At 41.7% G+C, this 13,729-nt stretch overlaps 1 protein-coding gene across 1 annotated transcript in view; it reads right to left on the bottom strand.

The window, feature by feature from the left end:
* Nucleotides 1-13,729, bottom strand: part of LOC119951472 (protein ripply1-like) — a 31,387-nt gene that overhangs the window by 4,478 nt on the left and 13,180 nt on the right. Inside the window, exon 3 of the mRNA XM_038774683.1 lies at nucleotides 12,819-12,892. Coding sequence (XP_038630611.1) covers nucleotides 12,819-12,892 — 74 coding nt within the window. The remainder of the gene's footprint in view (nucleotides 1-12,818; nucleotides 12,893-13,729) is intronic.

Below are 13,729 nucleotides of genomic sequence, written 5' to 3'. Positions count from 1 at the left end.
TACCTATCAATCTAGCGATCTTTCCATCCATCTATCCACCTATCTAACTATCTATCTATCGATCTATCTATCTCTCTATGTATCCATATAGCTATATTTATATCGATCAATCTATCTATGAATCTAATTGTCTATCTATGTATCTATCCATCTATATATCTATCTTTCTATCAATCAATCAATCTATCTCTCCGCATAGATAGATAAAAAGATTGATAGATAGACAAATTGATAAATAGATAGAGATACAGATAGATACATAGATAGATATACAGATAGAATGACATATAGATAGATAGATAAATATATAGATAGATCGATAGATAGATGGATAGACAGATAGAGAGATAGATAGATACGTAAATAGATAGATAGACAGATAGATCGATCGATAGATAAATAGATTGATAGATAGATAGATTGATAGAAAGTTCTATAGGTAGATATATAGATAGATAGATCGATAGATAGTTAGATAGATCGATCGATTGAGAGATAGATAGATAGATCGTTGGATCGATTGATAGTTACTTAGTTAGCTAGATAGATAGATACATGGTAAGCGAGATAAATAGATGGATAGATAGACAGATATATTGATAGTTAGATAAGTAGTTTGATAGATATATTGATAGAAAGATAGCTATATACATAGATGCATAGCTGGATAGATAGACACATCGATAGTAATGTATATAACTGTATATACAGATAGAGAGTTCGATCGATAGTCATATAGGCAGATCAATAGATCGTTAGATTGATGGATAGATAGGCAGATACATAGATATATAGATAGATTGACTGATAGATAGATAGATAGAAAGATAGATAGATAGAGAGATAGGTAGGTAGGTAGATAGATAGATAGATAGATATATAGATAGATAGATGGATAGATAGATAGTTAAAATGTAAGATCGATAGATAGATACATAGATAGCTAGATAGATAGATACATAGACAGCGAGATAGATAGATAGATAGATAGATAGATAGACAGACAGATCATTGATTGGTGGATAGATAGGCAGATAGATAAATAGATAGACAGATAGATCGATAGTTAAGATAGATAGATAGATATATAGACAGACAGATCGACAGATAGATCGATAGGAAGATCAATATATTGATAGATAGATAGATTGATAGAAAGATAGATATATGGATAGCTAGATTCAGAGATAGATCGATAGGAATATAGATACCTATATATATCGATATATATCAAGATAGGTAGTTATATAGACAGATAAATAGATGGTTAGATTGATAGATAGATAAACAGATAGAGTATATAGATTGATAGATAGATAATTAGTTAGATAGAGAGATAGATAGATATGTATCTATCTATCTTTATATCCATGTATGAATCTAACGATCTACTGATCTGTCTATCTATTAAGCTAACGATCTGTAGATCTGTCTATGAAACTATCTATATAACTATCTATCTATAGATATAGGTCTCTATTTTACAATCGATCTGTCTATCTATGCATCTATCTAGCTATATATCCATCTTTCTATCAAACTATCTGTCTATCAATCTATTTATCTATCTATCATTCTATCTGTCTATCTATCTATCTATCGATCTATCTATCAGTGTATCTATCTCTCTATCAGTCTAGCGATCTGTCTATCCATCTATCTATCTATATTTCCAGCTGTCTATATTTCTGTCTATCTATCAATCTATCTATCGATCAATCTATCTATCTACCGACCTATCTATCTATCTATCTATCTATCTCTCTATTGATCTATCTTTCTATCTATCTGTCTATCTATCTATCGACCTATCTATCAATCTATCACTCTATCTATCTATCAATCTATCTATCTATCAATCAATCTGTTTATCTATCAATTGATCTATCTGTCTATCCTTCTATAGATATTTAGATAGACAGATAGATCGATAGATAGATAAATAGATAGATAGATAGATAGACAGAAAGATAGATATACACATAGATACATAGCTAGATAGATAGACAGATCGATAGTAATATGCATACCTATATATACAGAAAGAGAGTTAGATCGACAGTTAGAGAGATACATAGATAGATACACAGATAGATAGATAGATAGATATATAGATAGATAGATAGATAAAAGGATTGATAGATGGACAGATAGACAGATTGATAGCTAGATATACATATAGATAGACAGACAGGTAGATAGATAGAAGGACAGATATATAGATAGATAGATAGATAGATAATAGATAGATAGATAGATAGATAGATAGATAGATAGACAGATAGATCGAAAGTTAGATAAGTAGTTTAATAGATAGATAGATAGATTGATAGTTAGATAAGTAGTTTGATAGATAGAAATATAGATAGATAGGTCAAAAGGTTGATAGACAGATTGATAGATAGATAGACATTCAGATAGATCGATCCATAGATGAATATATTGATAGATAGATTGATAGCGAGATAGATATATAGATAGATAGATTCAGAGACAGATAAACAGATCGATAGTAATATAGATACCTATAAATAGATATGTAGCAAGATAGGTAGTTATATAGACAGATAAATAGATTGTTAGATTGATAGATAGATTGACAGATAGATACATACATAGATAGATAGCAGACAGATAGATAGACAGATAGATATATAGATAGATAGATTAATAGATCAATAGATTGATAGATAGATTGATAGAAAAACAGGTAGATAGATAGACAGAGTGATACAGAGATAGATAGATAGATGGATAAACAGATCGCTAGATAGATAGATAGATATTTAGATAGACAGATAGATCGATAGATAGATTAATATATAGATAGATAGATTGATAGAAAGATAGATATATGGATAGATAGATACATAGATAGATAGACAGATCGTTCGTAATATAGTGACCTATCTATATATATAGATAGTTAGATAGATAGTTATATAGACATATCAACAGATCGTTAGGTTGATAGATAGATAGACAGATTGATAAATACATAGATAGATAGATAGATAGATAGATAGATAGATAGACAGATCGATAGATAGAGAGATAGATAGATCGATAGATAGATAGACCAATAGACAGATCGCTAGATTGATAGATAAATAGATAGACAGAAAGATAGATAGATAGATGGATGGACAGATAGATCGATCAATAGATAAATACATTGATAGATAGATAGATTGATAGAAAAATAGGTAGATAGATAGCCAAATAGAGTGATACTGAGAGAGATAGATAGAATGATGGATAGACAGATTGCTAGATTGATAGATAGATAGATATATAGACAGATAGATATATAGAAAGACAAAGATAAATAGATAGGTGGATAGACAGATCGCTAGATTGATAGATAGGTAGATAGTCAGATAGATAGATAGTGAGATAGAAAGATAGAGCGGTAGATAGATAAATAGACTGGTAGATAGATTGATAGAAAGATAGCTATAGAGATAGACAGAGACATAGTTAGATAAATAGACAGATCGATAGAATAGATAGAGGGATAGACAGATCAATAGATTGATAGAGAGATAGACAGATAGACAGATATGTCGATAGGTCGATAGATAGATAGATAGATAGATAGATAGATAGATAGATAGATAGATAGATAGATAGATAGATAGATAGATAGCTATATAGATGGATAGATACATAGATAAATAGGTAGACAGATAGATTGATTAGATAGATAGTTATATAGACATATCAACAAATCGTTAGGTTGAAAGATAGATAGACAGATAGATAAATAGATAGACAGATAGATAGATAGACAGATAGACAGATAGACAGATCGATAGATAGATAGATCGATAGATAGACCTGTAGTCACATCGCTAGATTGATAGATAAATAGATAGACAGAAACATGGAGAGATAGATGGATGGATGGACAGATAGATCGATCGATAGATAAATAGATTGAGAGATAGATAGATTGATAGAAAGATAGATATATACATAGATACATAGCTAGATAGATAGACAGATCAATAGTAATATAGATACCTATATATACAGAAAGAGAGTTAGATCGACAGTTATATAGGCAGATAGAGAGGTACATAGATAGATAGATACACAGATAGATAGATAGATAGATAGATAGATAGATAGATAGATAGATAGATAGATAGATAGATAGATAGATAGATAGACAAAAGGATTGATAGATAGACAGATTGATAGATAGATATACATATAGATAGATACATAGATAGATAGATAGATAGATAGATAGATAAACAGACAGATAGATAGATAGAAGGACAGATATATAGATCGATAGATAAATAGATAGATATATCAATAGATAGATGGATAGAAAGATAAATATATAGATAGATTGATCCATAGATAGATAGATAGACAGATAGATCGATAGGTAGATAAATAGATTGATAGATAGATAGATTAATAGAAAGATAGATAGATAGATTGATAGATAGATGGAGTGATAGATAGATTGATAGATAGATAGGTTGATAGATAGATAGATAGGCAGATAGATAGAAAGATAGATCGATAGAGAGGTAGATACATAGATAGATAGATAGATAGATAGGTTGGTAGATAGATAGATAGATCGATAGATATCTATACAGATAGATAGATACATAGATAAATATATAGGTGGATAGATAGATCGCTAGATTGCTAGATAGGTAGATAGTCACAGGCGGCATTTTTCAATGTCAGTAAAATGCCAGAGGGAGAAGGAAGTGAACTTTTTAGTTGGGCGCTTGATGATGCAATTGGCTGCCTGGTAGAATGGCACTGCTGAGATTCCTGCCATTAATAATATACTTTGGCAGCATAAAGATGTTTAGCTACCCTACCTATGACTTTACCAGCCTTCCTACCTCCGAACCAATCTCTGGAGGGCTAGTAAAACCCAATCCATGGCCGCTTCAAGGCCCAAGGAGGGCTCTCTGAGGGGTAATGGCCTCTGGTCCCTACAAACGCAAGGGCTGCTCATCTGTTTGGAAGCACTTAATATGTACCACCTCAATCAGTGCAGTGCTGTTAACCCACCAATGGTCTTTTGTTAAGATGACAAGCAACGGGAAGGTCAGTCCTGAATGCGCACAGACCGAAGATGCTCAGCAAAGTGATCACCCAGTCTGCGTTTGGTCTCTCCGATATAGAGGAGACCACATTGGGAGCAGTGAATGTATTGACCAAATTGGAAGAGATGCAAGTGAAACTCTGCTTAACCTGGAATGAGTGTTTTGGGCTTGGGACGTTAAGCATGGAAGAGGTAAAGGGGCAGGTGTTACACCTTCAGCGATTGCATGGGAAGGTGCCATGGGTGATGGGAGAGGTACTGGGTATGGTGGAGGAGTGGGCTAGATTATCTCGGAGGGAATGGTCTGATGTACCATCAATTGTACGCGAGGCGAGTGATTTACCAAAGTCTGGCTTTAATTGACTAGAACACAGCTCTGCGATCGTCTACAATGGAAAGGGACGATCGTCAGGCGTCTGACCATTTATACCTCGTTAATAGAAGCGTGGTTAACTCAGCCTCTCGGCCAATCGGTCGAGAGGCACATGACCGACCAGGGCCAATGGTAAGCCGACATTCTGGCCCAATGGCAGACAAGTATGCAGATCATATCACCACATGGTCGCTGCGGAATGCTGACAGAGGGAGTGAAAGGAAGATGTGTTTGGTGGTGGCATCACGCTGAAGTTGGCTAAAATGGCGGAGGCTTATGCTTTGCATACGGAGGCTGGTGGATGAAATGTGAGAACGAGGGGGACTCTATCCTTGTTCTGGGAGGGAGTGGAGGGGGCGAGGGTAGTGGCGCGGGAGATAGACCGCACACTGTTGAGGGCCCTGTCCACAACTGTAGGTGGGAAATCACGGTTGAGGAAGAAGGAACACATTTTCGAAGCACCATTTTGGAAAGTGACATCATAGGAACAAATGCGACGGAGGCGAAGGAGTTGAGAGAAAGGGATGGAGTCCTTACAGGGTGTGAAGAGCTGTATTCCAGATAGCTGTGGGAGTCAGTGGGCTTGTAGTGGATATTAGTGGATAGTTTATTGCCGGAAATGGAGACAGAAAGATCAAGGAAGGGAAGGGAAGTGGCGATCTGGTATCCGATGGCAGTTGGCCTGCGCAAAGGTCACCCCGTAAACAAGAATGAGACCGCCCCAAGGCAGTGCCTAACCAAGCACACCAACTTTGTCAGAGCTCTGGTCCGTGAGTCTGTGGTTTTGTTCCCTATGAAAGGCGTGCAATGGAATTGCTGAAGGTCGCTAAAGACAAGCGTGCACTCAAATTCATCAAAAAGCGAGTTGGCACTCACATCCGTGCAAAGAGGAAGCAATGAGAACGGCAGCTGCAAAGAAAGATTAATCTGTACAAAATGGCTACCATTAAAGTTGTTTCAACGTTTTTTAAAAATGTATTCCTGGAGGTTTCATCCCACGCGTTCTAGTCATTCATCAGCCAACATATCCTGGCTTAGAATCACAGAATCACAGAATTTACAGTGCAGAAGGAGGCCTTCAGCCCATCGAGTCTACACCGGTCCCTGGAAAGTGCACCCTTCCCAAGCCCCACACCTACACTCTATCCCCTTGTGATACTCTGCCTTATGTATGCCACTTGGAAAGCAAAAAGACCCTTTACCCAATTTGATGGTGTTTAACTGTCAGCCAAACAGCTCTATTTTCCCATTTTCAATATTTTTATATTTTGTAAAGAAAAATTTCAAATAATTTTTAGTTTGTCATCCTTTTTAATGTCCCTCTGATCTTTCTCCAGGATTGCACACAGCAGTCTCCTGAAAATTGATCCTGGAGACTCTAGGCCAATCCTGGAGAGTTGGCAATCCTCTCAACATTACCCGGAAGGAGAGAGGGATCAGAAAGAATAGGCGGGCAGAAGATTGGAGGCAAGAGATGAGATCAGACTGGTAGTTTGGGAGGGAACCAAAAGGGTCAGTGGGCAGATCAGAAGGGTAACGGGGGGGGGGGATGTCTCTGGTGCTCCCTCTAGTGTCTAGCTAGTCTACATGTATTTACATTAACCCCTTATATATTTACAGTGATGCACATCACCACACCACCAAGCTCGTAAAGTTCAATTTACGGACCTGGGCCCAATCCTGAGCTATCCGAACCCTCAGATACCTGAAATGAGAACGCATAAGCAGAACGACAGCTCCCCCATATTAGCTCCCCTTCCCGCGGGAATAACTGGGAAACACTCACTTTTATCCAGGTTCAATTTGTACCATGAAAAAGAGCCAAAGCATCTCAGCAGCACCATTATATGGCCAGTGGTGGGAACCGGGTATGTCACGTTTAGAAGACGATTGTCAGCGTACAGGGACACCCTATGTTCCACCCCCACCCCCCTCCACCTATCTGAAAACCTCAGGGCAAAAAATGTTCTCCTACTTCCCCGATTGCACAAACCTACCTTGGCTAATAAATGGAAGGGCTCCAGATGCCTTCTTAACCACCTCAGCAACCTGTCCAGCTACCTTCAGGGATCTGTGGACATTCACTCCAAGGTCCCTCCCTTCCTCTACATGTCTCAGTATTCTCCTATTTATTCTGTAATTCTTTGCCGTGTTTGACCTCCCCAAATGTATCACCTCACACTTCCCTGGGTTGTATTCCATTTGCCAGACCAGTAGCTGCTTCATATTTTGAAAGACATGAGGGATAAAGTATTTGCTCCTGCATCAATTTGCATTTAATTCAATTCCGAGGTGTGATTGGCTGGCCAGAATGTTCTTTTGTTTCTCCACTTGTTTTCTCTCCGGTATGAATTAGTGCCTTACGCTCAACTGTGTTCCGAATGAAGCAAAAATGTGGACATGGGCTGGTTGGCCGAATGTGGTGGTATATTCAGTGTAACACAGGGGGCAGGATTCTATCAGCCCCGGGATCATTCCGGAGAATCCCCACGACCGGCGCGAATCGTGCCACGCCGCCCAACGCCAGCACGCGATTCTTGGCAGAGCGGAGAATCGGCACCATTGGCACTGGCATGGTTGTCGCGACAGGATAGGCTGAACGGCCGTCACGAAAAACCCGAGTCCCGCCTTTGCCGTCCACACCTGTTCTCAACCGGTGGGAAGGTCAGGGGGCAGCCTGTGGCGGGGGGAGGGGGGTTCCGACCCCGGGGTGGGGGCGGGCCGCCCTCTCTGGTTGGGGGCCTCCTTTCTTCCGCGCCGGCTCCTGTAGCACTGCGCCATGTTGCGTCGGGGCCGACGCGTTGAAGGGAGCCACTGCGCATGCGCGCGTTGGCGCCGGTGCCACTGCGCATGCACAATCCCACGGCGCCCAGTTCCCGACAGGATCAGCAGCTGGAGCAGCATGAACCACTCCAGTGTGTGCTGACCCCCTGGAGAGGCCAGAATTGCTGATCCTGAGGCCGTGTTGACGCCGTCAAGAAACGCTTAGCCTCAGGGTCACAGAATCCCGCCCAAAACTTGGCTACTTAGGTGCTGGTAGCTCAGTCGGTTTTGGGATGAGAAATAGAAACGAAATTCATAACAGAATTAGAAAAAAAGTACCTTCACATTTTGAGTGAAATCTTGCCTTTAAATGCGCAGTGTGTCCGCATTTTTTTATGTGGTGGCAGCCGTCATTTTGAAGGCCGCTCGCAGCCGGCATTGTTAAAAGCCGGTTGCTGCGGCTGTTGCGCGTGAATTTGCTCAATCGGGAGCGCCGCAACGGACGGCTCCGAGACCACCCCGACACCCGCGAGTTTGGGACCCCGACTTTGGAAATGCCTGCCTTAGCATCCAGGGATGTGCGGGTTAAGTTATGGGGTTACATGGATAGGGTGGGGTGAATGTGGGAATGTAAATTTGTAGTTCATCCGAAGGGTCAGTGCAGACTCGATGGGCCAAATGGCCTCCTTCTGCTCTGTAAGCATTCTATGAATTGCCTTTCAAATTTGACCAACATTACCTCCATCAGCTTATCCACCGTAATAGGTACAGCCCCACCCGACTAGCTTGCCTCTGCCATCTTTGCCCCCAATGGACTCTGCGCCTTCCCCAATTCCTCTGAAAGGCCACTGTTCATCCCCTTCTTCCCAGTAATCTTTTTTGCGGTCTTTGACATCTTCTTGTTATCGGCTATCAAATGGAAACCGGGCTAAAAGGGCCAAAAACTGAGGACTCTGGTGGGAGCTACCTTGCGTGCGACCTCCTTCTACATGCTGCCACTGTAAGTCCACCATTGTGCCATTTAACGTCAAGTTTTGTCATGCCATTAGCAGAAGTGGGAAAATTGTTCATCCAATGCAGCTGCTATTTTCAAAGTGTCATCCAACATCAGCTGCTCTTTCCACCAATTTCTGCCTCAATGTATCCATTTTGTGATGTTAAACCACCTGATCCATTATCTGATTATTTAGATCTATTGCAGCATGATTGTATCCATACACACCTACCTCAATGAGGCTCCTGTTTTCCCCCTATTTCTGTCTCATGTGTCAGAAAATATGCCTTTGGAATGTGGCATATGGTGTCATCACATAATGGTCCTTCAAAGCTGTCGCTGCACATTTATAATCCCCCTTTTCTCCATGTCAGGCAGCATCTTGATAGTCTCCCTCACAAAAGCGCCCATATTGAACAATAAGGCGCGTCACTGTGCTTTCTGCGCTGCCATCAGCCCATCCAAAACCAGGTCATGGCTGTCAGCATACACTTCAAATTCCTCCAGCCACACTTTCCATTTCACGCTGACATTACTGACATAATCTGACAGCTCAACTTCCTCTGACTGCAGATATATCAGCTCCAGCCAATGGCATGACCAATCCTTAATATCTCCGTGTTTATCTTCGAGGGTAATGTCACATCTCAGATTGAAAGAACACCACTCAAAGTCTCTGATTTTAAAAATATATAAATTTTGCGTACCCATTTCTATTTTTCCAATTAAGGGGCAATTTTAGCGTGGACAATTGACCTATCATGCACATCTTTTTGGGTTGTGAGGGCGAGGCCCACGCAGGTACGAGGGAGAATCAAAGTCACTGATTTAACTGCAAGAACAACATCAATTATTTGCTACACTGGCTAACTCCCTAACTTACATAGAATTTACAGTGCAGAAGGAGGCCATTCGGCCCATCGAGTCTGCACCGGCTCCTGGAAAGAGCACCCTACCCAAGGTTAACACCTCCACCCTATCCCCATAACCCAGTAACCCCACCCAACACTAAGGGCAATTTTGGACACTAAGGACTATTTATCATGGCCAATCCACCTAACCTGCACATCTTTGGACTGTGGGAGGAAACCGGAGCACCCGGAGGAAACCCACGCACACACGGGGAGGATGTGCAGACTCCGCACAGACAGTGACCCAAGCCAGAATCGAACCTGGGACCCTGGAGCTGTGAAGTGATTGTGCTATCCACAATGCTACCGTGCTGCCCCAAACTTGCGCTATCTGACCTCAGCCTCCAGATCAGGTGATCCCATACGCAACACAGAGTGCATCTATTCAGTGTCTTATCCAAATACCGTACAGTATTTATACTCAGGTTCACATACCCAATCACCTATCATTATGACAGCAATAAGTCAGCGGCACGATGGTTCAGTGGTTAGCACTGCTGCCTCACAGCGCCAGGGACCTGGGCTCAAATCCGGCCTTGGCTTATTGTCTGTGTGGAGTTTGCACATTCTCCACGTGACTGCATGGGCTTCATCCGACTGCACACGTTTCCTCCCTCAGGCCAAAGTTGTGCAGGTTAGGTGGATTGGCCATACTAAATTGACCCTAAATGTCTAAAGGTTAAGTGGGTTCTGGTGATATGGCAGGGGGATTGGGCTTAGGTAGCATGGTTTTTCAAATTGTTGATGCAAACTCGATGGGCCGAATGGCCTCCTTCTGCACCATAGGGATTCTATGATTCCATCTCTGTCTTCTCCCTGGCTGGGAACACGCAAAAGGTAGGCAATCTGTTAATAGAATACTGTGGAGAGGCAGCACAATGGCGCAGTGGTTAGCACTGCTGCCTCATGGTGCCGAGGTCCCAGGTTCGAATCCCGGCCCTGGGTCACTGTCCATGTGGAGTTTGCACATTCTCCCCGTGTTTGCAAGATGTTCACCCTGTCATGAGAATGTCACTTTAAGAAATGGTAGTCTGCTAAAGTTACTGCAGTGATGTCAGTGTGTGGGTGGAGCTGGGCTGTCTGTCAACTTTTAGTTTCACTTTGAGAAAAGCTTGGGTGTGGCTGTGTTTTTTTAGTTTCATTTCAGCGTTGGAGCTGCAGTCAGCCACAGAATGTGTAATGTTGTTCTCTCTGCCATGTAAAGACTATCTCTTGATCATTTGGTGAATTCAGAGTTATAACTGTTCTCAGGGGCAGCACGATGGCGCAGTGGGTTAGCACTGCGGCCTCACGGCGCCGAGGTCCCAGGTTCGATCCCGACTCTGGGTCACTGTCCGTGTGGAGTTTGCACATTCTTCCCGTGTTGACGTGGGTTTCGTCCCCACAACCCAAAAATGTGCAAGCTAGGTGGATTGGCCACGCTAAATTGCCCCTTAATTGGAAAAAATGAATTGGGTACTCTAAATTTATGTTAAAAATAAATAAATAACTGTTCTCAGTAGTGAATTTAAACCTGATATGCTTCTGTTAAAAAAATAATTTAAGTCTTATGGATGTTAAAAGGAAAATAAGGATTACTTAGTGTTATATTCTTTGGGGATTGTCTTTGAATTAATTGTTGCTAAGATGTTCACTGTATGTTTTACAAAGGTTAACTTGAGTTCATAGAATAAACATTGTTTTGCTTTAAAAATACTTTTCAATTTCTGCTGTACCACATCTGTACAGTGGGCCGTGTGCTCCCCATACCACAATCTATTAAAAGTTGTGGGTCAGATGAACTCCATGATTCCACTTTGGGGTTCTCAAACCCTGGCCCATAACAACCCCCACAACCCAAAGATGTGCATGATAGGTGGATTGGCCATGCTAAATTGCCCCCTTAATTGGAAAAAATGAATTGGGTACTCTAAATGTATTTTTTTAATAGAACACTGGTGTAGAACTGGAAACTAAAAGTTCAAGTCACTTTGTGCAGTTAAAAGTGGTCTGAAAGAGAAACATGGAATTAGGTCAGGAAAGTGTTCTATTTATTAATTATAAAGGAGAAAAAATAGCTAAACTGAAATAATCAAAATTTGTTTTGCCTGTCACTCTCTATGCCCCTTTGATCTTTGTGAACTAAAACAACTTAATGATTTATGTACGGTTTCTTTTCTGTCTGCTTTTGAAAAGATGGAAAGGTTTTGAGGTCACATTTGAAAGATTCACTGTCCAGCTTGGATCACAAGATGTAACCATTCTTATGTCCGTGCTTTACACTGTGGCTTCACAGCGCTACGGTCCCAGGTTCAATTCCCCGCTGGGCCACTGTCTGCGCGGAGTCTGCATGTTCTCCCCCTGTCTGCGTGGGTTTCCTCCAGGTGCTCCGATTTCCTCCTACAGTCCAAAGACATGCAGGTTGGGTGAATTGGCAATGATAAATTGCCCTTAGTGTCCAAAAAAAAAGGTTAGGAGGGATTATTGTGTTACAGGGATAGGGTGGAAACGATGGCTTAAATGGGTCAGTGCAGACATGATGGGCCGAATGGCCTCCTTCAGCACTGTATGTTCTATGTTCTAATGTATAGTTCCGTGTAGGGCAGTACAGGTGTACCACTAAATATAAGATGCTGGGACAATCTGTGGGATTGAATGGTCAAGAAACTACCCAAAGCAGACACTAAATTGCAACTTTGAGAATGTCCATACCTGACTGGGTGAGTGAATATAGAAGGTACCATCTGGCTTGCACTCTCTTGATTTGCTGGTTCCATGTGAGGGTGCTGAAAATACAAAATTCAGAAGATGTCAAATCCACTGAAAGGCAAAACCCTACTTAACAGGTTTCGTCTAATTTTGCTACTGTTCTTAAGAAATAAAACCTGTCCATTCAATGATTTTACAAGTGAACAGGTGAGTTCCTTCACTGCATTACTGCACCAGGCACAGAGATGCATCACTGATTGGTCCCCATTGTACTAAGAAATATGGTCACAGCTCCCTGGCGAGGGGCACTTTGCTCCCCACCCTAGAGCAGGCCACAATTTCACTGATACCAAAAAATATAAAGACCCAACAGAATGAGGATCATATAGACCCATTTCACTGCTGAATGTGGAAGTGAAAACACTCACCAAGGTCCTGGCCAAAAGGCTGCAGGGCTGCGAACCGGAGGTGGTAGCGGAGGACCAAATGGGCTTTGTCAAGGGTAGGCAGCTCACCGCCAACATCAGGCGGCTGCTGAGCGTATAATGACCCCCCCTCCCCCTCGCCCGGGGAGAGAACACCAGAGGTGATCATCTCCCTGGACGCAGAAAAGGCCTTCGACAGAGTGGAATGGAAGTACCTCCTCGAGGTATTGGAATGGTTTGGGCTAGGAGCGGGATTCACCGCCTGGGTGAGGCTCCTGTACAACGCTCCCAAAGCGAGTGTCTGAACTAACACCACCAGCTCTGAATACTTCCAAGTACAGAGAGGAACAAGATAGGGCTGCCCCCTGTCCCCACTCTTGTTCGTGCTAGCGATCGAACCCATGGCGATAGCCTTGCGGGACGCGAAAAGCTGGAAGGGCATTCGGAGAGGAGACAGAGAGCACAGAGTCTCACTCTATGCAAATGACC

This window comes from Scyliorhinus canicula, chromosome 17 (assembly GCF_902713615.1).
Source record: "Scyliorhinus canicula chromosome 17, sScyCan1.1, whole genome shotgun sequence".
In the NCBI taxonomy this organism is placed as follows: Eukaryota; Metazoa; Chordata; class Chondrichthyes; order Carcharhiniformes; family Scyliorhinidae; genus Scyliorhinus; species Scyliorhinus canicula.
The sequence above is the reverse complement of the archived record's forward strand: the minus strand, read 5'-3'. Positions and strand labels throughout refer to the sequence as shown.